This window comes from Triturus cristatus, chromosome 2_2 (genome assembly GCF_964204655.1).
Source record: "Triturus cristatus chromosome 2_2, aTriCri1.1, whole genome shotgun sequence".
Taxonomy (NCBI): Eukaryota; Metazoa; Chordata; class Amphibia; order Caudata; family Salamandridae; genus Triturus; species Triturus cristatus.
The window spans coordinates 758057959-758084457 of NC_140582.1; the positions used below are offsets into that span (position 1 = coordinate 758057959).

Below are 26499 nucleotides of genomic sequence, written 5' to 3' on the forward strand. Positions count from 1 at the left end.
GCCAAAAGTAAGCACAGATATAAAAGTAAGCTTGTAGCTTCACCAACGTTATTAGAAGTTAGAGAAAGATACTATGTGCCCATGTCAAAAGATGTAGAAAATACCCCAACTGCCTCCAAACTCATGTACTCAAGTAAGAGAAGAAAAAGCTGCACAAAGTTCCTTTTCCAATCAAATTTGTCATTAAACCTGAAACTTCAGAATGCTCAAAAAAAGCACAGTCAGCTTTTTCAAACCATACATGTCCAGACACATGAAGCTAAGAGTCTGCCACCTAAGGCTCCTGAATCTAATGACCCAACCAACCATTTTACTCCAAAAATTCGGAAGAAGATCAGATAGGAGACCAATTGCCACACACTCCAACCAGAATCAGAACGAATTCCTCTCACCAGAAAAGCCCAGTTAGCCTATGCTCTTTCTTTAGACTCGTTTCAGAACTTGATTTAAAAAAAGTCATTGCAAGCACTAAGCCTTCACCCTAATCTATTGACCCACTACCACCTTGCCTTGCTAAAGAACATGCTCATGCCATCCTGCTCATATGGCTAGAAATAATAAAATCCACTGATAATCCCTTTTTAAAATTGGATCAAAGACTGAACTGACTAAACATGGCAGATGTGGCATCTATCTACCTCACCATGGTAGTTTCTCAAATGCCCACATGACTCCAAGCATGATAGACAGGACCAGAAATATTGCTGATATAACACTAAGCAAAGACTTGGAAACAGTGCTGTTAATACCTTTCTGTCGATTTTACAATTGGTTTGAAATGAAGCCAACAAGCCCTTTAATAGATCTTGTTTACTGAAATAATAAAACCTCTCCTTTAGCAGATATCAGACTGAATTATAAGTTTTAGTGAAGCAAAGAAAATAAGATCCATTGATAAATCAAATGCATTTTATTCATGCAAGTAAAAGTACAGCATGCTGTTTTAAAGAAAAACATTTTGCTACAGGAAAAAATCAATTGCAGTAAAACAGTCATCTCTTAATATAGAAAATAAGCAGCAATTTTTGTGTCTCTTTTTGATTGTATTCTGGTACTAACTTGATTGACCCTGTGAGTAAAAGGAGCACAGTACTCAAATGTGTTTGGTAATATGCAACTAGTGTTTGCTGTGATGGAAGTAAAGTGAAGGTAAGAAGACACAGACAGTAGCAAAACACCTATAGAAAGTGTCAGTCTGCGGCAGAACTGTAGTGGTTTTCTATCAAGCAAGACTTTACTACAAGTGAGAGGTTATTTAAATACTCACAACCAGTAGAACCATTACGACATTTTTCTTTATGCATGTAGAACAGACAGCTTAGTATTTATTAGAATTTCACTGGTTTGGAATGCTTTCAGAAATGTTACAATGGAGTTCTTCAACAGACAAGAATCCTGCAGTTTCCAAAAGGCTCTAGAGAACCTCAATTTTTGTTTAAAACCATTGATCATTGATGCATGCTTCATCAGAGAGTCGCACTGGTCATATATTGTTTTGCGGTCAGGGTGGTCCTAAAACGTATCACCGTTCATGAAATTAAACATGGAGTACATGACAGACTCTAATGTACACGTTCAATTAACCTGTGCTTAACTCGACTGGGCATCCATTTGTATAGATAGAAAACCCATTAAATGGTACTGTGGACACACATGCAATCAGTGTAAATATCGAATGTGCACATTTACAAACTCTAACCTTAGAGGGACCTATGTGTGCAAGTGCACATCCATGATAAATCTACTAATAAGGGCCACTAGAATTATGCGATTGTGTCGGGCGCTGCGATTTTTGCATGATTATAGATTTGCCGCATAATAAATCATCCGCTGCATAATCTGTCGAATTTAACAAACAAAACTATTTGTTTCTAGCCAAAACAGTCCATAAAATGCATCAACACGTATTGCCTCGCTGTGGAAGGCCCTTCGCAAAGTTGACTAGTCACCTTTCTGTTGCTTATTGCTATAGTGGGTGGTTAACTGGTACTAATGAGGCGCAACCAATGCCCTGACAGTGTTAAGTAGTTTAAAAATTAGAAAATAATGAAGTAATACCATCATAAAATGTTCTGCATTATGCTGCATAATTTGGCTTTTCTTACCACATAATTTATTCAACCCTGCCGCATAATCTGTCCCTCCCCCTGCCACATAATTCCAGTGGCCCTGCTAATAGGTCACAAGTTACAAATTATAATTTGGCATCAATACCTTTCCTTTAAATTGCTTAAGATAAAGGTCAAGCATGAATACAAGTACCACAAAGTCTTTTATTCCAATCACTTTCTAATCATCTTGCAAATGTGTGGAACTGGCTCTCGTAACTTGAATCATCCTTATCATAGGAGGTGAGACAGAGGGAAAAGGAATTTTATAATCATCTAGATAGATATAGTACTGCTATCATTAACAACCAGTTACATCTTTCGAATGGATTGTATGGATGGATAGCATCATAATTTTTTTAGTTAATAGATTAACCGGGACAAAGTCTTTATTCTATTAAGGATTTAATGGGGATAACATACATACTTAGGAAATCACATTAGAAGTTAACAGAGATTTTCTGTGCACCACCATATTACTAAATGTTACACATGTAGGACTGGTCCCGAATAGTTACCTTTATGTTAAGTCTACCTCTATGACAAATATGGATCCAATAATGCTAAAATATACATTCAAAACAGTGTAAATAGGTACATTTTTATTATAGATTAATTAAATAACTCGGGAAAAGGTATTGGTCTATACTGTAATTGCTTAAAAGTAACAACTCTCCAACTTAAAGCATCAACACTTCCAAATCAATTATTTATAGTTTTTCTTTCGTAAGAAGTTAAGAGCATTTAACAACTGCTATTTAAGAACCAGTAATTAGTCATTTCTAAGACTCTTCTCTAAAACTATATTATTTCTAACAAACATATTTGTAACTTAAATAACAATCTGAATAGAAAGTTGTAATGCATGCATCCAAACTACGTACCATCTGTAGAAATACTCGTTTTTTCTACTATGCTAGACAAGCTGCATTGCTTATTTTTTCTTCACACAAAAGAATACTGTAACAGCTATGTTCACTATGCTTTGGTAAATTAAATCTACAGGATGCAGTCTTAAGACTCTTGGTTAACTTGACATGGCTAACATTTATATACACATTTTCATGCACCTGAGTAGGTACCATAATTATTGCACATAACTGAACAACTAGGTGGATTTTTAGGTTGTTTCTATTCTGTTCTGCAATGCTGCCACTGTGTCCACTGACTCCTTTGGGAAACAGCCTTTACAACAAGATTTTTACCTCATTGTGCCTTTACCATGCATATTTTCACCACGCATATTTTTACCGCAAACATATATTTACAGAGCATGCCAATACCATGCATTTATGGTAAGTTTTTTTTTTGGGGGGGGGGAAGCTCCTCCCACAAATACATTGTTTTTAAATCTAAAAATAATGCGTGGTATTGGCATGCGCTGTAAATGCATATTCGTGCTAAAAACATGCGTGCTAAAAAATGCCTGGGAAAGGTATATGAAGTAATTACCTGCGTTCTACCGTCGTACAACCACTCCTTCTGATCTTTTTTTAGACATTGTGTGCCGTTGTATGAAAATGGGGATGGGAGGTTGTGTAATGAAAGACACACACATGTATAAACAACTATTATGAATGTTTTAATTGTTCAATAGTGATGTTTAAATATAATAGTAACTTACAAAAAGGTATGGACGCTACTGTAAAGAATAATTTGGAAAATCCTAGTTTACAGATCTTGAGCTTTTGCTAAATGCGATCGTAAAATTTGTCTCTATCTTATGGAACTTTTGAATGAATTATTCATTTGTAAAGCAGATCAACTACCCATCCTATGGCGTCCTAGTGCTGGAAAGACTGGCAAGTAAACTGAAAGTTGGATGCTAGCTGGAGAAAAGCCATGTTTTGAGTTTCTTATGTAAAATAATGACAGAAGAAGCATGAATATGTTCTAGACCATACCATTTTAATTTTTATAAAGTGAATAAGACATAAAGGTGAACTTCATATGGATTACTTTTAATAAACATTTCCCATACCTCAGTGATTTCCCTAAGACTATGATTCCAATTTTCTAAGTTAGAGTGAGATTGAAAAAACTCTTTGAAGTGCTTTGATATGCAGAGAATGTCCTTATTGACAGTTCTTCAGTTGGATACTAGATGCTCTTAAAATGGACATTAACCCTGCACCTTTGTAATTAGTGACAGGGGAATTGGGTAGCAAGTTGATCCCACTGTGTTTAAAGCATGACTATCCTATCCATGACGCACCCCTACAACCATCTATTGCTCATTTACAGGGCATTTTAAACCCCAGAAAGACGTGAAAGTGTTAAGATAGGGACTTTTAATATTTATAAAATTATGGTTAGAATTTTCCATAAAGGTTGCTGCTCGTGGCCTTTATGGCAGAAGCTGACAGTTGGCATAATCCACGCATTAGGTAGTTAAAGTGACATTACCTTTTGCAAATGATTATGACAATCTCTGCATTTATTAATAGAATAGAGCACTGTGGACAGTACTAATCTCTCTTAGCATCTACATACAGAGTTTGCATTGAGAGACCAATGGACCTTTCAAGGAATAATTTGTCATGTGAAAGAAACACCTACATGCCAAGAAAAACCATCTTTAAAATGTCCCAAACTATACCTGCAAGCCAGTCTTAATTTTAAAATGCTGGTTTCTTACACTTCACCCTCATACTTCGTAAACATTCCACCTGATCTCATCGGCGCTGCATTGGCACAGAATACCTGAATAATATAGTATTTCCTTCAACTATATAGTATTTCCTTCAACAATACCGTATAATGCCACCCCCACAGCCCACTTGCCTTGCAAAGTCGACTTGACAATTTTGTTTAAAGACATGTTTCTTTTAAAAACTAAATAATAAATAAGGCATCACAGATATAGAAAACATTCTACCAATGAAAGCATTATTCTTACATGTCAAGGTTCGTGTACCTTACATTGTAATTGGTGAATTTGATAAAACAAAAGTATTTCACCAGTAGTGTGCAAAAAATTGTTCATCCTAAAAAAAAAAGATGGAGTGAGCGTGTTCTAGAGGATCGCGATCTGTGGTGCACCTTGGCAAAACTTCTGACAAGCAAACAAAGTTTCTATCTTAGCATATCCCTGCTTCGAAAACTCCTGAAGAGCTCTCTGAAATGTTTGCTTGTAACAGACATCACACACTTGTAGTAACCATTCATGCCACGATTTGGAGGTACCTGTTGAACAAAAGAAACATACCTATTAGCAAAAAAAACAAAAAAAACTTTAAGACAGACTCACAGTTCAACACTGTAGGGCATGCGGCAGTGACTTCAGCATAGTTTTACGTGTCTGCATTAATTGTATCCCTATTGGGCAATACACATTTCCAAGAAAAACGTCAAAGCACAGTTAATACTGTTAGATTGACACGTTAAAATCTTAAGCTTGTAACAGGAAAAGTTGTCCGACTCATCCATGTGAAGCCGACACTTGAAAGAACACCTTCACATCATTGCAAAATTGTATATTAAAAAAGCCCACTTTGGTCATTCTGTAGATTTCTTCAGCAAAAGGTTCTTGATCACTTTTCTTAATTTGGCAAGTTAGAGTAAGAAAAGAAACTGTTCCTAAGCTACTACAGGTATAGGTTTAGATTACGGGTATTTTGGGGTATTTGTTCTTTGGCATATTCCCTCCTTTCCTGCTTAATACCTGCAGTTGAAATCTTAGTGTTCCACAGTATAAACTACAGACATTTAGGCCAGAAGGCATAAGGTATAAGGCGCTGAGTTGAGAGGCTCTGGCGCTCCTGATGGGGGTTTATTACAATCTAAGTTTTAAAAATTAACATAATAAGGTAAAATGTACTTTCTACTATGGGTGATTCATTACTCGACACAAATATTGAGCAGTCTTGTAAGTTGATTTTACACTCAGCAGTGGTTTCTAGCATGAGTCGACATGCATAAGGTCGGAACTCTGAAAAGAAACACGCCCTACAAATGACCCTACAACAGCTGGCCTCATGAAATCAACAGATGAGAACTAAAAGATGCAAGAGGCGCTGTTCCACCGATGTTTTGAGTGTCTGGACTATCTGAACAGCATCACCCCTCACCAGTTTCATCTTTCAGCTGGACTCTGAACGCTGATGTATTCACTTTAAAAATAACTTTTCTAAATATACATTTTTGAAGAATATGATCTCCCTTTTATTAGCTGTCTCACTCTACATATACTGCCTGAATTGCAAGCAATATTTCTGATACAACAGCCCGAGCAGAGAGCCAATGCTGCTGTAAGTCGGCTGCTGAGAATATACCAGCATAAGTAACCTAAAATAAATGAACACCACACTGGTGCTGTACTCCTTTCGCTTACATACTCGTGACCAAAGACTATTGCAGGTCCGAAGGTCACTATTACAGATTAGGCACTTGTTTGTCCACAAGATGATGACGATGTATTTAGGTGCAGCATTTGCCCCGTGTATGTGCTTACCGTGGTTTTCCTATTCATTGTATAATATACTGGGACAGTGATATGGCGTTATAGCATGACCCAACCGAGAAAGAGGCTCATGTGTCCAATTCGGCACATAAAGCATGGCACTTCACGCTCTGCAGGGGTACAGAGATCAATAAAGACTGAGGTGTGATGGTTCTGTTCAAATACAGTTTCTATAGGTGAGGCAATTAATTACAAATTTAAGAAACGTTAGAACTTAAGGACTTTTGTGGAGGGATGCAGTTCTATTGCAGATCCACCACACAAATGGAGAAAGCCTGATGATCAATGATTAAAGACTTAAGAATGTCCAGGGAGTGTTCAGCAGAACATCTAAGAAAATGTTGACTATATTGAAAAATTATGTAGGATTAGTCTATAGTATTTTCACTTTTCCAGTCGTTTTGAAATACAAAGGAATGTGGAGCAGAGCTTGCCCAGCAGCGCGATGACCAACTTCTGAAGGTGTGCCGGTGCCAAGCCACCTACATTAGTTAATTACATGTGGGTACCATTTTCTATGGAGACTCCTGTGGTGACCTAAAACTTTCCCTGATGCCCGGTGGGGGAAGAGAGCAAGCTTTAGCACATCCGGTGGGTTTCCGCAAATGTGTGGGTCATGATGGAGCCTTTATGCTCATTAACATTGCTCACATTTTTGGCCTCCTAGAGCAGGATACTTAACCAAACATATCGCAGTATCTCATGACTATACTCCGTCAAATCACAGACCTCAATTGTCAGACTCGAACCCCAACATGCTTGTAACGAGGCTAACAAAGGCCCTATTATGGCCTGCCTATTGCGAAACTAACAAGCCAGGCAGTTGGTCGCTTCCTCCAAACGACATGGCCGGTTCTCCTAAAAAGGACAGATCATATTTATTGCTGTGTATTAGTCTTATGAAACCAATTTGATCAGGAAGAAATTATTGGCGCTATGGCAGACTGAAGGCGCTAAATATCTGCTATGGACTCCTGGATCCGTCAGTTATGATACCGATGATTGATGGCAAAACTAGGACATTTTTGGAGCCGGAAGAGTAGGAGCAATTCTTGGTAGACATGGAAGAGCAAGCAATGACATGGGCGAGAGGACATGGGCTCAACTAGAGACTTCTTCCTCTCATAAACTAGACGCATCCATGCACAGACAAGAACAACATCGCAAACCCACCACTACAAGCAGGAAGGCGCTGCAGGATAAGCCATTGAATAATGGCAGTGTTCCACCCGGGGATAAATAAAGGTCATTACTGTAACCAGACCAGGTGTTTCAAAAGCCACCCACATATGTACTTTGTTGTGAAGTTTTTGAATATTTATCTTGTTACCATTAACTGGGGGAGGCATGCTCTCCACAACATTTTCTTCAAGCGGCAGGGCCCACTGAGAAGTATAGCATTCCAGTTCAAAGTTTTCAGAGCAGTTCTAGTTACTTATAACACACGGAGAGATCTGCTAAGACATATCCTCTAGGAAGTACTCTACATTATGACAGACACACAATCTGTGTACACTGTTCCAGTTGGAAAGGACTATCTGGATTTACACATTAACTGATCGACAGTGCAATCTCTGGAGAGCCTTTCTGTCTCAAACTGTACCGCATACCCTGAGCACATGGCAACTTGTACTAGACCGTTGCCAATTTAGTATTTCAATGTCAATTGCCTCTCTTCATATCTTAATGGAAAAAGATGCTGACATATCTTGCCTCACATAAACCTGATGTCGTCCTGCTGCAGGAGACCCATCTTTCCACCCTGGAATCTGACAAGCTGAGAAGGGATTGAGTGTGGAAATCTTTTTCTCAGCATATGACTGCCCAAATGTACCTCCCTCTTGTGATTTTGCCATTGACTATCATTAAAGAGGAGTGGCAATACTCCTTTATAAACACCTGAAGGTCAGAATGCTAGATTCCTGGTCGGACAACGAAGGCAGGTACATTTTTGCAAAACTCTATATTAAGACTCAGATTTTAGTAGTTGGTTGAGACTATGATCCTGATGTGAATAAATGTACTTTTCTCTCCAGGCATAATAGATTTTGCACAGACATGGGCCGAGCACAACTCCTGATGAGTGGAGACTGGAATACAGCAATCAACTCTGCACTGGATAGATCAGGGAGGCCTGATTTTAGCAACAATTGGGACAGATACATGCTCAAAGATCTAATGGCGGATTGTGGGATTCTCGTCTACAACACCCCACAGCCAGAGAATAAACCTTTTCTTGCCCACACAAAATGGAAACCTGAATTAATCTTTTTCTTCTGACTCATGCTCCATCATCGAAAACATCAGACTGCAGCACCAAGGCGGACGGATTGTCTGATCATGCCCAGGTCACATTACGCATAGACCTCCTGAGGCTCACCACTAAAACTTGCACTTAGAGGATAAATACTTAATATCAAACACCACATGCAACAAAAAAGCTTTGCTCCCAAACTAGGGACTACCTGGCCTTAAATACTGCTTCTGTTACTTCTTTGCAGTGCTTATGGGCTGCGGAAAAAGCTTTCATTAGGGACGTAATGATACGTGATTCGACGCCCTAAAAACGGCAGGCACAGCTCCAGAGAGAATCATTTGGAAAGAGAAATACTAGATCAAGAATATTTCTATAGAGGTACCAACTAACAAGCTGTACGACCTGCTTAAGACAAAATGTGAACTGAATACAATGCTTACCTTACTGGCAGAGAAAGCGCTGTTTAGACTTCGAAGTAATCATTATGAAAATGGGGGAAAGTTTGGTTGACTGCTAGACTTCCACCTGAAACAGCTCTACTGGATGGATGCTGACGAATCCATATGAGCTAACTAGAGAATTTGTGGAATAGTAGCCCAACTATACACTTTGAACGAGAGAACAAGTGTCTTCGAGCTTAGGCAGTGCTTAATTTGAGCCAGTGGATACCAGTGCTTGCACCGTCACTTCATTGCCTGCACTGCCACTTAATTGCCAGAACCTGCTCTAATGACAGCTGCCACATGGTGGCACTGTTTGTGTAATTTAAGATGAGCAGAAAATCTGTTTGTTAATTCAATATGCATTCAAAACAACTAATACCTGCCACCCAAGCCATTCTTAAAGCTTTGTTGGCCTCGAACAGTCTGAATTGTGATGGTTAGTAGTTGAGCAAGTACAGCAGCAATGTGTGATGTGAACTGTGGTGGCCTTTTGAGGAGGGTCCTGGCACTCATTTATTATTATCTTTTTACAAATCAAGCACTGTGTTTAGGGTATTCGGAAGCCGGCTGAAGACCTTAAAATAATGTTGTATGCTGACTACGTTCTTCTAACTCGCTCCACACCTAACCAATCCATCCCGATAGTTATGAACATCTCCCATTTTTCATCTTTTTTGGGATGCAAGATTAATTGGACGAAAAGCGTAGCAATGCCAATGAAAAAATACACGACAAATGCTGCAGTGGATGGACTTCCTTTCAATTGGGTCTTTGACAAAGTGAAATACTTTGGAGTGTTGGCAAGCAGGGATTTTCATTGAAGGGTGGTGCAGGACAATATAGTATTGCTAATTGATCAAATGCAACACGATTTTCATTCATGGGGCGGTCTACATTTGGCCCCACACTTCAATTATGAATCTGGAATGCTTCCTCTTCCTATCCAACACACCACCCTGTAGTCAATTGATCAGGCAATCAAGCATTGTATCTGTAGAACTGACAGACCAGGTTTATCCATGTCCAAGTTGTAAGCTGATCGCACCTCTGAAAGCCTTCATCTGCCCATCATTGAACATTACCACTTTGACCTCCTGAGGCGGAAGCCGGGAGAGTCTAGCTAGCGTTTTTAAAATTGTATTACTGTGTAAACTGAAGTGATTTTAGACTTTATTTTACTACTTCGAGTGTGTATTTAAGGTGATTGACAACTTTCCTACCTCGATCCCCCTATGCCACGGGATACTTTCTCGAGTGGACGCCCTGCCCTGGGACACGCAGGCCACGCCCACCACCTGACAGGCCACACCCCTACCTCCGCCACTATTTATCATGTGTTTCCACCGGAAGCGCAGCGGACGGGTGCAGCGGGGGCGCCGTTTGCGCGCCGAAGGCGCGCCTAAGGCAAGCCTGTCTGCGCCCGTCCGCGACCAGACCGCGGCCGGGGCCAGACATGCTGCTGGCGAGGGATCTCAGGGTGAAAGGATAGTGTGGTCAGGTGAGGACCTAAAGGCTCTGGCTCCCCCCTTTAAATGCTGTCCGCACTCTACAGACCCTCTGACCTTCGCCCCTCCTCAGATTTGTAACACTTGTGAGATAGTCTTTGGCAACGTAAATTCTGTGAGGCCTCCTAAGCCCAAATCTCCACTTCAGATAGGCATTAGAGCCGAACTACTGAATTGTAGATCCCTGGCCAAACATGCTGATGATGTCTGGCTGTTACTTGAAGAACAGGAATGGGATATCCTGTTTTTAACAGAAACATGGATGAAGGAAGACAACTTGACCTCCATTGCATTGGCAGTCCCTCTGGGATTTAAAATATGCCTCGCCAACCGTTCTGGGATAAAAAGAGGCGGTGGCGTAGCTATCATTTTTAAAGAGCACTTAAGACTAACCTCCTCAGCACCTACGACTATTCAAGGAATTGAAGGCCTCCACTTCTGCTTTCAGGCAAGTCCTCAGCTCTCATTAGCAGGACTGGTGATTTATCGCCCACCGGGCGGCGCAGATTCTAACTTATTTATCCTACTGGACATGATTGTTCAGAGCTCGCTCCTCCACCCCCATTTTATTGTGGTGGGTGACTTTAACATCCACATGGATAAATCCGACTGTGCCATGGCAGAGCTACTTAGAGCTACTTTAAGCAAGGCCAGTCTTAGACTGATCAATGAGGGCCCTACACATAGGGGGGGCCATACTATTGATCTCATCTTCTCTAATATCAAAAATGTGCTGTCCGAGGATCCACTCCCTCTGACCTGGTCAGATCACTCACTTGTCCCTTTTACACTGAACTTGGCGCACAACATTTCTGCGTCCAGTAAATGTTACTTCCTAAAAAGACAATGGAAGAAGCTGATCCCCGAGACTATGGGCCCTGTCCTGGAAAAGACTACCCCATCCCTGACAAACAACGCCAATATTGATGCTCAACTCCTCAACGAGTGGGTTGGAAAGATGGTTTCCTCCATTGTGCCAGCTTCCCGTGCACTATCGAAAAGAGACTCTCCCTCAGCACCCTAGTTTTCGCAGGAGCTAAGAATAGAGAAATCAGCTTGTAAAAAGCTGGAGAGACTCTGGAGAGCAAACTATGGTCTGGAGGAAAAGATTAGGTACAAAGAAGCTTCTAAAAATCTACGGAAAGCTATTAGGAAAAATAAAAAACGTTTTTATGCAGACTCGATTCTACAGGCAGAACAGTCTAGCAAACAGATTTTCAAAATAGTACAGTCTTTTTTTAAACCAAAGTGCATTGAGAGGGAGGTTGCTCCAACAGTTATGCTTTGTGAGCAAATTTCTGAGTTCTTTGATCAAAAAATTAAAAAGGTCTACGACTCTTTTGGACCAGAAATAAAAACAGTGAAACAGGACCTCGCGAATAAGAGCGAGCTAAGTGAGACTTTCACCCAGTTCCTCAATATCCCTGTGAGTGAGGTACGGCAAGAACTGCTCCGATGCAAATCTGGTTCACCCGACGACCCCTGCCCTGCAAAATTATGGAGCTCTATAGCCGACTTCATAGCTCCTACACTTCATCATATCTGGAACTCCTCCATTGCTTCGGGCATATTTCCGGATGCATGGAAACATGCTACCCTCCTGCCCTTAAAGAAAAAGCCTAACGGGGACCCGGAAGATCTCACTAATCTTCGCCCGATATCCCTATTAGCCGCCCCGGGAAAAATGTTGGAAAAAGTCATACAGCGCCAGCTGAGTAAATTTGTAGAAGTAAACAAAATTCTCCATGAAACACAGTCTGGCTTCCGGCCCGGCTTTAGCACGGAAACAGCGCTTATTGAGGTAGCCGAGTCAGTTAGGTGGTCGATGGATGCAGGGAACTCAGCAATGCTGGTACTCCTGGATCTGTCGGCCGCCTTTGATACGGTGGACCACGCCAGACTACTCAGCCGGCTGGCCGAGATAGGGATTCAGGATAAGGCGCTGGATTGGGTACACTCCTACCTATCCCAGAGAACCCAGAAGGTGGCACTTGGAACGATCTCGTCGGCTCCCAAGCCCCTTGGCTGTGGAGTCCCGCAGGGGTCGGCCTTAAGCCCCCTTTTGTTCAATGTCTACCTTGCTCCTCTCTTTACGCTAATTGCCAACTGGGGTGTCAAGGCAATTTCATATGCCGATGACACACAGTTGGTATTTCCGTATTCCGAGATCACGCAAGAGTCCTTTTCTAACTTCAAAGGCTGTCTTCAAGATGTAGCCCACTGGATGAACGCTAATAAATTAAAACTTAATGCCAATAAGACTGAGGTTATCTTTTTTGGCAAGGGCTCCCCGCCCGCGTCAGATCTTTGGTGGCCGTCGGAGATGGGTCCTGCCCCATCACCCAGTCACACGGCAAAAAATCTTGGAGTGAGATGGGATGATTGCATGTCCTTTACCTCCCATATCCAACAAGTTGCCGGATGTTGTACGAGCAAACTGAGAAATCTTCGTAAAATCCTCAGACTCCTACCAGAAGACTGCCGAAAAACGGTTATCCACGCTACTGTGACCTCAAGGCTGGATTATGCCAATGGACTCTACCTAGGCCTACCAAAATACCTGACACAAAAGCTTCAGGTAGTTCAAAATGCGGCTGCGAGACTGTTACTGCGAATTCCACTCAAGCAGTCAGTCTCTCCGCATCCTCGATCTCTGCACTGGTTGCCAGCAGAATAAAGTTTAAAGCACTTTAGATCTTTGCATGGCTCCTGTCCAGTATACCTGAAAAACCGTCTTCCCAGATACTCCCAAACCCGCGCACTGCGGTCTAACTGCCGTGTTCAACTGACAGTCCCACGCACAAAAAAGGCTCGACTCGGGGGTCGGACTTTTTCGGCTAACGTCTCCGCTCTGTGGAATACCCTGCCACAAGAAATTCAACAGGCCCCTTCCGAATCCTGTTTTAAGACACTGCTAAAAACCTGGCTTTTTAACCAACCACGCTAGCTTTTTAATTTTTAATTGCTAATTTTAACTACTTCCCATGTCTTCTGTGTTCTACTAGCGCCGGGACATCTCCTCGCGAGGTAGCTGTCGCGCTTTACAAAACCCAGTATTATTATTATTATTATTATTATTATTATTACGATGCCCGTCTACTGTTTCAACTTACACACCATTCCCAGAAAGATCTAGAGATGTCAGATTGGGCTCTCCTTGAGCCTGTCCTACTTAAGGCACCAGATGTTCTACAGGTGGTATACAATCATGCAGCCAGGCCGCATGTGCACCAGAACCCCAAAACGCACAACTGTTTCCAGATCTGAAAACCCCAGCATAAGATGATTGCATATAATGGATTCTTCCATTTGGGAGCACCGGTCAGGCATAATGCTGAACTGCAGATCAATGGCTAATGCTATTGCCCAAGGAGCGCATGTCCCCGACTCATGTAAAGGGGACGGAAATATACAGTTTAAAAAAAAAAAGGGGATAAATCACACCCAGGAAATTATAGGACCATCAGCCTGATAGATTCCTTGAAGAAGGTAATGGGGAGGCTAGTGCTTAACAAGGTCCAAGAGTAGATTGAAGAACATAGTATTTTATCCCCACTGCAAGCAGGCTTCCGGGCTTTTATCAGCATCATTGCCCAGGCATTTTGGTTTGTCTTGTTATACTGGAAAACGGTGGCTCTGGGCAAGGGTAGCTTGTATGCTGCCTTTGTTGATCTCAAATCAGCATTCGATCTTGTTCCCTGCACCAAATTATGGGTGACCCTGCAAGAAATGGGGATGCCATCAGAACTACTAACTCTTTATTATTAGATTACATGAGAACAACAATGCTAAAATCCAATGGGGCTCGCAGGACAATGTCACTAGTCCTTTTCCAATCGAGAGAGGCGTGCGCCAAGGTTGCGTGTTGGCACCCACGCTATTCTCTTTGTTATTAATGGAATAGTGAACTGTATAGGGTCTATCGCCACTGATGCTCTAACAATAGCAGGTTATAAAATCCCTATACTAATGTTCGCAGACGACCCATTAATCATTTCCAAGACCCCGAGTGGTCTTCAAAGGGCCTTGACTATTTGAGAAGTTTTGCTCCGAACGAGGCTTGGAAGTTAATGTGTCGAAAACTAAACTCATGACATTTAACACGTACAGAGCATTTAAAGGGGGTATTCAAATGAATGACCGTTTGCTAGAGCAAGTTAATGAGTTTACCTATCTAGGGATTAATATCCAGGATGACTTGAAATGGACTCACCAAATTGATCTGGCAACCTTAAAGCACCGGCATTTGGCGGGAGTGCTACATTCCGAATATAACACCTCATTGTCAAAGCCAATTAGCCCGGTACTCCAGATATATAACATGAAAGTCATCAGCTCAGCCCTTTATGGGTCAGAGATATGGGGTTAGGAGAACCTATCTAAGTTCACTATTGCAGAAAACAGGTTCCTAAGAAAAATCATTAATCTCCCACAGAGTACCCCAATGCGCCCATTATTGTATGACCTGGGTAGGAAGTCAGTTGCAGATATAGCAAAAATTACAACCCTCTTTTATACTGGCAGAGAATTTGGACCACCCCAGAATTGTCCGCGTATGTTGCTGGCTTTCAGGATATAATATGGGCAGACAATTTTCATCAAATATAATGGCTACGGGAAGTCAGAGACACTTTATCAAGCATTGGCATGGTAGCATTGTGGAATGATCCATCAAGTTCCCCCTTTCCCACGAAAAAGATTTTAAAAGAAAAATACTAGGAAATGGTACCACATAATATATTGAGAAACAGTGAGTCGTCTACCCTAACTGGAGCTTTCCTGGAAATCAAATTAACCCCTAGTTTGGAGCAATATTGGGATTTAATTACAAAACCACATGACCGGAAGCTATATTTTCAGTTCAGGGTGGGCTCATTGCCATTAAGAGCCTTCACTGCTAGATGGGCCAAATCTAGTGATAATCTGTGCCCTGTATGCCAGGCTAGCAAAGAATTGTTGGCCCACCTATTGTTTGCCTGCGTAGGATATATCGTCCCATGTCGTGCCTGGCTGGCACCAATTTGAAAACTTTTAGGAACTAGAAGGTGCAACGAAGCAGACCGAATCTTACGTACGGATACGTGTGCTCCCATTGTTATAGCGCTGGCAATATTTCTGGGGTGGTCGTCGGCCACAAGATCATGTTCCCTCCTCTCTAAATAAGGTTGACTCAGACTCTGTGTATCTGTATATGAATGAGTAGTAGTTAATAGGCAGAACAAAGTGCCTGTACTAATCAACTGTGGCCTGATATTTGAACCCCTTTTTACAAAAAAGAAATTAAAAAATGTTGATGATTTTTATTATGTGAGTTTTTAATGGTTTTTCAAACGGTTTTATCATAACAGTTTTTTATGTGGTTTAATTTACTTCCCCATTCAGGCTTTGAATTATATCCTATTTTGTGTTTTACGATATATTTTTGTACTGTGCTTTTATGGCTAATATGTCGAATAAAGCTTGATTGGATTGGCAGATCAATGGATACACAGTTTTCTGGGAGGACTGGGCCTCGAGGGGGATTCGGGTACTGCATCACCTTTTGGAAGAGGACAGCACGAAGGACTTCCTGACGCTACGTGAGGAATATGACCTGCCACAAAATAAATTTTGGAAATATCACAAATTGAGGAGTTGTATTATGAAAAAACTAGGTGGTGCTAAGCAACCTTCCCGGCCTCCATTGTACATGCCTTCCTGGTAAACAGGGGCGCATTTAAAAAGCTTATTTCTGGCTTATATACTCTAAATATGAATGAGTTACACTCAAAACCAACCAACACCCATCTACAAAATATTGCCAAGAGGCAATATCCCCCACATTTTGTGGTACTGCCCCTTTAGTGGAGATTTTTGGAAAGTGGTTTAGAGTTGAATAAGAAAAGTACAGGCCTACCTTGCGCAGCCATCAATGGAATTAATTCTGCTACATAATATGTAAGGGATCCGTGATATCACAGCTCATGAGAGACTCTGGCTGTCTTCCTCCATGGCAATGGGCAAATAAGCATCCTCTGGAAGTGGAAATCAAGCACTCCGTCTCGACTCATTGACTGGTCCAAAGCAATGATCACATTGGCACAGTTTGAGAAAAAAATATAGAAGTAGAACAACCAACTGCATTAGTACAAACGTATTAGGGAACACTTTCTCAGCTTCTTGACTCGGTGACTTCCAGTCTGCAGTGGTAAATGTTAATTTCTTCTAAACTTCCCTTTACTCTTGCAACACCTGTTTTCAAGTTTGTGGATGGCTCTCCTAGCCTCTAGGATATGGTTTGTCACAATGAAGCAGTGGGTAAGATTAATAAGAGGGAGGCGAAACTGGGCCTCATGGCTTCCAAAGGCAGATGATGACTCACTGTGAGTACTTCCGCGTGATTTATTTGATCCTTATATGTCAGCTGTCAGCTTGTTAAATGATAGTTACATAATGATGATCTATTACCTTAATTCTTATTTTCCCTTCCATTTTCTTTCTATTGCTTCTTTTACGTTATTTAATTGAACGTTTATGTACCTACACAATTTGAAAATCCTAATAAAAATACATCACATTGAAATTCAAAGGTTTGATTAATGGTGGTGTGTATTTTGATATTGAAACCTGCTTTTTCCAAAGACTTTAGATAATTGCATTGAAACCTGCTGAAGTTTAAAGATCGGTTTTGATTGGAGGGACACAATAGTGCCGTATCTAAATGTGTGGAATGGAAAGTGTTTTGAATCAGCTCAAGAAAACAACTTGAAAATGATTACCCGTCCATTACAGAAGGGAATCGGGTCTTAAATTTTGCTTTTTCAAAGGCTACCCAACAATGGTGCTGAAACTGCTTGGCTGTCTGGACCTAAGTTTCGACACTTGTACTGCAAGTCACTTCCTCCAGTTAAATTAATCAGTAAAATAAACTGGGCCTTGAAGTTGGTAAGGTAATAAGAAAGCTCCAAGAAAAAAAACACAAAGTCTAGGGAAATATGAAGACCTGAAATTGTATTAACAGCATTGTCCACTTTCTCCCAGTTCCACTGAAATCCGTTAAAAATGAACGACATTCTTAAGTGAAATATTAATATTCAAAATCTTCTTGAAGGGAAAAACACTGACGAGAGTAGTGTATGACAGAAAGAAAATATAAAAAACTATCGTCAAAAGAAGGCCAAACAAAACTCAGTCGAGTGCTTCTGTTAGTAAAATAAGTGCTCATGCAAAATACGCAACACAAACCTTCGGTATCTCACAATTAGAGACCTGGCAAACCAAAAAGAGGAGTCTGGCCGGCAAGGAGCTCTCAAACATCTCATTGCAAGCAATGCTGATGTTGGACAGAAATTATCCAGCAATTAAAAGTTAGGAGAGGGGACTCTACAAACTGACATATGCGGTATTGCAGGAATTGCTACCAGTAGCTCTAACAGGGTGAAGACGCTACTCAGCCGAGTTAATAAAAACGTGTCCCTTGGAGAGCTTTTGCTTAACCTATCACAGTTACGTGTTAAATAGTGGGAGCTTGGAAGTAACACTATAAGCCTTTAACTTCTCGTCACATCTTATCTGGCCATGATCTCTGCACAACGTCACGTTATATCTGTGTACAGGGATCACTAGCTGATTGGGTGCAAGCATCTCTGGCATACGATACATGCTCCGTAAAAGTAATCAGCAAGAAAATGACAAGATTACCACCCTTAGAAGAAAGAACTATACACAGATGGGATGTGTTCCCTATCCCAGTGTAGAGGAAAACATGCCTGAGGAATACGTTCTCCGGAAGGGAAACAACCAAAACCTTGACTATGGAACAAGTTTCAGCCCTTACAGAAAGATGGACATGAGGAGAAAACATACGTCACAGCTTAATTTCTTGCTCAGTTGTAATTTCACGTCCAAGAATACATTTGACTCCTTATAGATCCACATGCAGCAACGTCATTAACAATTAATAGACCCTTCAAGACAAACATATACACATTTCATTTTTAAGACAATCATAATTCGTTTTATTTTGATATCGTAAACTAATAAAGAGAAGATTTAAACGTTACTCGAGCATGCGATAGTGCGAGACGGTGAAAAGCACATACCTATCTGTGAATTTGCTTCTTTAGGCAGGATTTAAAAGTTGTGTATCGCTGCACAGTTTTGTAGCCCTGTGGAGTGAAGAAAAGATAAAGTGGTGTGCAGAAGCAGAAAGTGTCAAGGCAGGCGGCATAACAGCTTTAAACATGCAAGGAAATAGAGACGTGTGACGCAGCCAGAAAGCTGGAGTATTTTTTTAAAGCTGTTGTGGTTTGTAAACAGTTTCAAGGTGCACACACAAACAGTTGCTGAAATTCAACAAAGGAACACATCACTTGAGGACCAGTCTTGGTCTTCGATGCACTTAGGATGACAAGTTAAGCTTTGACATGGTCAATGACAGGAGAGGGTTAAATAATAACAAAAGGTAGAGACATACATAATTTGCACCTTTTTTTTTATTAAACGACTTGAAAATATAGTAAGCTAGGCATGAAGCCACAATTCTGCGAAATTAATTTAATAATTGGAGGTAGATTCGTGTAAGGAAAGTGTACTTTACAGTCTCAGATTGTATACATTTTTTTGATTTGCAACCAATTTCACATGCGCCTTCCGTATCTTCTGACTCATCTACAAAAAACATGTTATAGAAACGAACTTTTTTTCTTACAGGTCAGTTTCAAGGGTGCACTAGTTAAAGGGTTCAACGGTTGTTTGGCTCCTTGAGACCCGCATGCTAAACCATAGTAACAATACGAGCCTTGTGAAACTGCGTTCTGCACTAATATGTTCTAGTAAGATGGAGCAAAGATGAGAGAGTGGATGAGTGACTAGATCAGTGGATGCTTTTGTATGACACAGCATTGTGTGTAGTAAGTTACTACCTAAAGGGTTGAAAATACAGATTTAGCAGCAGTAAGAACTTAGTCCTATGGTGTGACTTCCTGGATGGTGTAATTGACACACAATTGATGGACGGAATGCTGAACAAATCAAAACAGTCACCCCCAGTCAAGAGATCTGGGTCAAATCCATCATTCTTTTGCTCACCATGGCACCCCAGTTTAGACCTGGCCATATGCAAATCAGCCTTGACCATGTGCCTCATGGGAACAGTCCAGCCCTAACTGCCACGCCAGGTCATCCCTGGACCGGAAAAAAAGCATCCTAGGACAGGTTTCGGGGTTTCACCCCTCTTCAGCCAGGATAGCTTGATTCCAGTGGCGTGGAGAGCATGGGAGCCACGTCTGGGCATACCCGTCCCACTTGGGGTGACAAGTGCAAAAACAACAGTTGATGGACAGAATGCAGAACAATGTCACACATTGACCCCAGTACAGAGATCTGGGCCTGAATCCATCATTCTTTTGCTCACCATGCCACCCCAGTTTAGACCTGGCCATATGCAAATCAGCCTTGACCCTGTGCCTCATGGGAACAGTCCAGCCCGAACTGCCAAGCCAGGTACTCCCTGGACCGGAACCGGTCCTAGGATGCTCGTTTCCAGTCCTGGGAGGACCTGGCCTGGCAGTTCGGGCTGGACTGTTCCCAGTGGGCGCAGGGTCAAGACTGATTTGCATATAGCTGGGTCCAAACTGGAATGGCATGGTGGCCAAAAAAACGATGGATTGAGGCCCAGATCTCTGTACTGGGGTGAATGTATGACATTGTTCTGCATTCTGTCCATCAATTGTTCTTTTTCCTGGATGGTGCAGCAATATCAACATGGCTGAGATAGAGGATTCCAGCGGAGAAGCTTCTGTGGTATGTTTGCTTTGTATTACTGCCTGTATGGTTGACAATACTACTAGGGTATATAGACACACAGTATCATGTCAAGATATCCATGGATTCAGGGCACACAAAGGTATCATCATCACTAGAGATTTGTCAGATCATTTGTATCAGTCTAGACTTGAGCCGGGCTGTATTTCTTAATGCAGAACCTTGCTATACAGAGCAGTCTATGAGAAGCACATTTTTGCCTGATGATATGGTAAGGGTGCACTGGTATTATCTAGGGATGAGGGGTAACATGAGATTGAAGCTGCTTCAATTCTAAAAGAAGACAACAGTATGGGATGAAGAAATTCAAGAAGTGAGAGGGCTTTGTCTTTACCAACCCCCAAATGCCTCAGTTTGTACGTGTTAAATGGCAAACATATCTTAGTCTAGGATCGTAATAAGAGCATTTTCCCCACCAGTCCATTAAAGTACAATGGTGAGTAATTTGTTACAATGGTGTGCTCATCTGTTTCTCATTGTGTCTATCCAGGCACAAAACATTCTTATATAATACAAATTGCCGGTTAGCCAATTCCCTATTAAGCAAGCATTGAAAATGATGCAGAATACATTTGCACCACTACAAATTTGCATAACGTGGCCCCATGTTTTTACTATAAATTAAGCTATACAGCTCATTGCAAGAGAGAACACAAACAACTCCAGCAAAAAACTTACACCTCAAACTTAACAAGAAGCAGGAATATGACCGTGAACTATAAAAACAAAGTAAGTACATTGTGAAATTAATAAGGTCGCATACACTTTTCCGGTAAAGATTTTAAGTGACCGGTAGATAAAAATCTCTACAGATCTTGTTTCTAGCTTTCAGAGAACCAGTTCCATATTGGCACCCATGATCGTGCACCCGCCTGCCTTTAGCTGCTGGAGCCTCTGGTGGGCAGCAAGTTTCTAGCATTGTCATTCTTCTATTCTTCAGCATGAAAGAATACAGTGACTTACAAGGGAAAGTTGGGTTGTCCACAGTTACCTATTCAAGCCAGAACATGAGCTGATTTTTAATGCCTTCTGGAAATGGAATATGGAAGTGTTAGAAATGGGGTCTCTGATGGGCCAGGGTAGGCCCCTAAGACATCCTGAACCCACCACTCTTGGTAGGGCAAGTAAGTTACACACCAAAGATGACCTGTGCTCACCCTCCGGTAGCTTGACACAGAGCAGGCAGGTTTATCCCCAGAGGCAATGTGTAAAGTGTTTGCACAACACACTCACAGCAGTAACGCAATAAACGCATCACAAAAGAGACAACACAGATTTATAAAAATATATATTATATGATACATATAGAATAGTCCAATACAACATGAATCAATAATTACTTTGCCAACTAGGCAATTGCCAAACATAACAAAAGGTGCAATAAGAGAAAGACATACGTTTCAGACATTGTGAAAACGTTATTGTGCATACTATACTGAAACAGCATTTGTTATCCTGATCATGCAAGTATTGAAAAAAGACATACACTGTACATTAGGGCATGAGATGCAACAGCAAAAGCACATCAGTTAACAGTCAAGACACTTAGCCCCAGGAATGGCTGTATTCCTTTCAGGAGGGTTATGGTAATTTTGTAGGACTTTAGCTGAACCGAGTGCCTTTTATGAAACAGCAGGGCACTGGGACACTTGCACGCCTCCTAAACATACTATGGTAATCTCCCGATCACCGTCTTCTAAAGGCGAGAAAACTCTTCATGGTACCTGACAGGAGAGCAGTTGCCCCCGAGGTACTTGTTTCCCGGTAAAAGGAGCGGGTATGCACAATCTGCAGGCTTTAGAGGGGAGGCCTTGCTGGGTCCCCCACGTGCAAAATTACCAAAGAGCAGCCTGCTAGTGTGCAGCGCAGATGAAACCTTCCAATACCTTTAGGCCCCTGGCACACAACGGTGGAACTTGGGTGGTGCAGCGCTGAGTAGGCTCTCCACAAATGAAGGCAGGTGCAGCTTTTCTTCTTACACGGCTTCAAGAAGGGGCCTGGAGTTTCCAAAGAAACTGGCGAGCCCTTGTTTTTCACTACCAACGTCGTAGGCTTGCCCCACCCCTAGCTGCCAGACCACGTGATTCTCCAGGGCTGCACAGCGATATGGCTCCAGTCCTGAGCAGCAATCTGTCACCATCCAAGGCAGCATAGGGCTGTGAATCAGCACGACCACGCGCTGCTGCGCAAATGCGGGGATCACCAGACTGGATCCCTGCTTTGACAAAGGGGCACTGGGGAGTTTGTGTCACCGGAGCATTGATATCACCGATGAAAAAGGGAATTTGAGTCCTTTCAGGTGCCACACTCAATTCCCAGCAGCGCCAGATCCCTCAACAGACCACTTTGACACAACTGAGTGCTGGTAAGGCAAACCCAGTAGTGCTCAACATGCACTGATACAGGAAAAGTAAAAAACACACGCTGCTTCCAAAATTACATGCTGTAAATCGTATTATGGCAAAAACGGGGAGTGTGCTACCCAGACCCTGGAGAACAACTGGAGGCGGGGGGGGGGGGTGCTAAAGCAGAGAGGCAGCAGGCCAGCACACAGAAACAGGCTGAAGGGTGGCAGTCCACCCTTCAGCTCAGCACACTGCAAGCAGCAGGCCAACACAGCAAAGCAGTTAGTGCAGTCCAGTTCCTCCTGGCAATGTGCAGAATGTAGAGCCAGCAGCATCTGGTTACAAGTCCCACACGGTGTCTAAAATTATGGGGTCCGAGCCCCTGTACTTATAGTCCAAATGTCTTTGATGTAGAGGTGACTTCAAAAGAAACCGTAAAAGTGCAAAACACCCCCTTTCAATCCAGGCCCTGGCTCCAGATATCAGGAGAGGGTAAATCAGCCCTTTGTGTGAGGGAAGGACACAGCCTATACAAATGTAAATGCACCCTGCCTCCCTTGCTCCCAGCCTAGGAAGACTATCAGTGTACAGATGGATGCAGATGCCTCTAATGTCACACCCCGCCCTTCCCTTGTTGTGACTGTCTGGAAAGTATGCACCAAGTGTAACTGTCACTGTCCTAGATGCGGATTGGAGTCAGGCTGAAAAACAGTTCTATATTTCAAAAAACACAAGGGAACACCAGTATTTTGACCCGGGGTGGTTAAGTATTTTGCAAAGCAAAGGTCAGGATGAGGCCACTAAAGTCCTCATGTGGCCTAGGCCACTAAAGTATTTAAGACAGCGTTAGTCAGGTTTAAACAAAGTATAGTAGTCCAGGCAGGACTGGCTGTGCAATATATGCTGGGACACAAAGTTTTAGTATGAACTCACATTTATTAACAGCATAAACGGAGTGTCATAGTATAAATCTAGTAATAGTTCAGGTGCTCACACAACAAGTGAAAAGCCTGCCTTCTCTGGCTAATCAGCCCACTCTGATTCTACCTGCTCACACCTGTTTCGTCCTGATGATGATCTTACATTCATGAGATCGAAACGCCGTCGACCCTTACAACCAAAACTCTATTACTGCCACTAATTAACTTGGTGTTTTGCATATTGTTGTTATCAATGCAATGTAATTTTTAATGTCACGAACACCCCTCACTTCATGCACTTTTCACTTGTTGTGTGAGCACCTGAACTATTACTAGATTTATACTATGACACTCCATTTATGCTGTTAATAAATGTGAGTTCATACTAAAACTTTGTGTCCCTGCATATATTGCACAGCCAGTCCTGCCTGGACTACTATACTTTGTTTAAACCTGACTAACGCTGTCTTAAATACTTTAGTGGCCTAGGCCACACGTGGACTTTAGTGGCCTCATCCTGACCTTTGTTTTGCAAAATGCAAAACAGTTATAAGCACAGAGAAATGCCCACTTTCGAAAAGTGGTGTTTCTAAAATAGTAAAGTAAACTCCATCCATACCAGTCATCAGGATTTACCACCACTATTTCAAACACAGCAAACATGGCAACGCTACTCCTTTCATAGCAGGAATTACCACTTAAACACATATACGGGAATTCTCAATGCTAGCCTATGAGACAAGAAGGCCTCACAGGAGTGAGAAACCAAATATGCCGTTTGTCACAACCAGAACATGCCACACAATAAAGGCACATATCCTACCTTACCTACACAGCACCCAGCCCATAGGGTTACCTTAGCAAACACAAGAAGATGATGAACGGAGCGCTGAAACTTTTCAGACACTCACTCCCAGTCAGATCTGGGTTGAATCCATCATCATTCTTTAGCTCACTTCGCCACCCCAGTTCAGACCCAGCTATATGCAAATCAGTCTTGACCCTGAGCCTCATGGGAACAGCCCAACCAAACTGCCAAGCAAGGTCTGGATCCATAGGGCTACCTTTGGCCTACATCACGGGTGACCATTGTGTAATAAAAGAGGAGTTTAAGGCTTGGAAAGCAATTTTAAATGCCAAGTCAATGTGGCAGTAAACTGTGCATACAGGTCCTGCAGTGGCAGGCCTGAGACAGGTTTGAAAGGCTACTACTGTGGGTGGTGAAATCCGCTCTGCAGGCCCACTAGTAGCATTTAATTTACAGGCCCTGGGTATATGGGATACCTCTGTACAAGGGACTTACAGGTAAATTAAATAGGCCAAACAGGTGTAAGTCAATTATGCCATGTGTAAAGGAGAGAGCTCATGCACTTTAGTACTGATTAGCAGTCGCAAAGGGCCCGGAGACCTAAAGCCAACAAAAAGAGGGTCATAAACATAGGAGGAAGGCGGCAAATAATTTGGGGATAATCCTGCAAAAAGAACCAGGCCCAGCAGAAAGGAGTGGTTATCCAGAGTATGTGGGGTAATTCATCAGGAGCCAGCGGTTTCTGGCACAGCTCCATGGTCCGCGGGCTGAGTATAGTGTTGTACACTGCCTAGGAGGCATGATTGAGTCAACCAATTTGTATCTTGTCTACTGTTCTGAACAGGTCACTTCTTACCTTCTTCTGCACCCCATTGATCTGCCAAATGTTATCACACCCTCCAGAGGGCATTCACCCTCAAACCTTTACAAGGTCATTGTTCATCCTGCCTGCCATGTTCCTGCAGTTGAACAATCCACATACCACTGCTGCTGATTCCTTCTGTGATGTCATGAGTGATGTTACTGACCATGTCATGAGTGATGTAATATGTGACGTCATCAGCAGTGCATTGCGGGCGCGCAAGTTATAGTTAGCTGAACTAACTATAACGGGGGAATTTCAATGGTTTTGTACGAGTGAAAAGTCCAGCTAACTATAACGCTCCTGAAATCTATGGTTTTTTCAGTGAATTTCCATGGTTTTTTAAATGCTAATTCCTAACTATAACGTGCCTGAAACCTATGGTTTTTCAGTGAATTTCAAAGGTTTTTTTAAATGCTAACTTCTAACTATGCCTACAGAGATAGGACATGTGAAGAAAGAAGAAAAAAACGCACAGGAAGAAAAAAAAGAAATGCAGAAAGAAGCAACAGAAGTCCTCAAAGACGAAGAAAAGTGCAGAAGAAGGATAACGTGCAGAAAGAACAAACAGAAGAGCAGAAAGAAGCCTTGTTGCAAAATCATCCTGTACCCTCAACTTTTTCAGATGGATACTGGTGGTAACGGAGTCTGACTAACCAGTCCTAGAGCCAGTGCTATGTTAAAAGACACTCAGAATACAGTGAAAACACCTACATACACTAGGGAACACTATGCATTGGGGTCCCCCTGTGATAAGCAGGACCTCCTCTGTAAGCCCCTAGTATATAATAGGGCAGGGGATTAAAACTACCTCTTAAAACGCGCCACAGGGCGTGTTTGCACACGTCACCTCAGGCCCCGTCCCCTCCCTACTGTGTAAACACGCCCTATGGCTGTTTTTAGTTGGGAGATTAAGTTCATTTGAATCCTGAGGGTCCCTAGGGTCCAACTAGCCCACTAGGTACGTCCAGTAAGCGCCACAGAG

At 42.1% G+C, this 26499-nt stretch overlaps 1 protein-coding gene across 7 annotated transcripts in view; it reads right to left on the bottom strand.

The window, feature by feature from the left end:
• Positions 1 to 895: 895 nt before the first annotated feature.
• Positions 896 to 26499, bottom strand: part of MICU3 (mitochondrial calcium uptake 3) — a 547440-nt gene continuing 521836 nt past the window's right edge. For 3 of the 7 annotated variants that reach the window (XM_085642031.1, XM_085642030.1, XM_085642027.1), the window contains 2 exons: positions 18857 to 18922; positions 3672 to 5294 (listed from right to left, as the gene is read on the bottom strand). In XM_085642031.1, the coding sequence (XP_085498157.1) occupies positions 18857 to 18922 (66 nt within the window). In that variant the 3' untranslated portion in view covers positions 3672 to 5294. Of the gene's footprint in view, positions 5295 to 18856; positions 18923 to 26499 lie in introns of all 7 variants that reach the window. The other 4 variants (XM_085642026.1, XM_085642028.1, XM_085642025.1 and 1 more) reach the window with 2 other exon arrangements.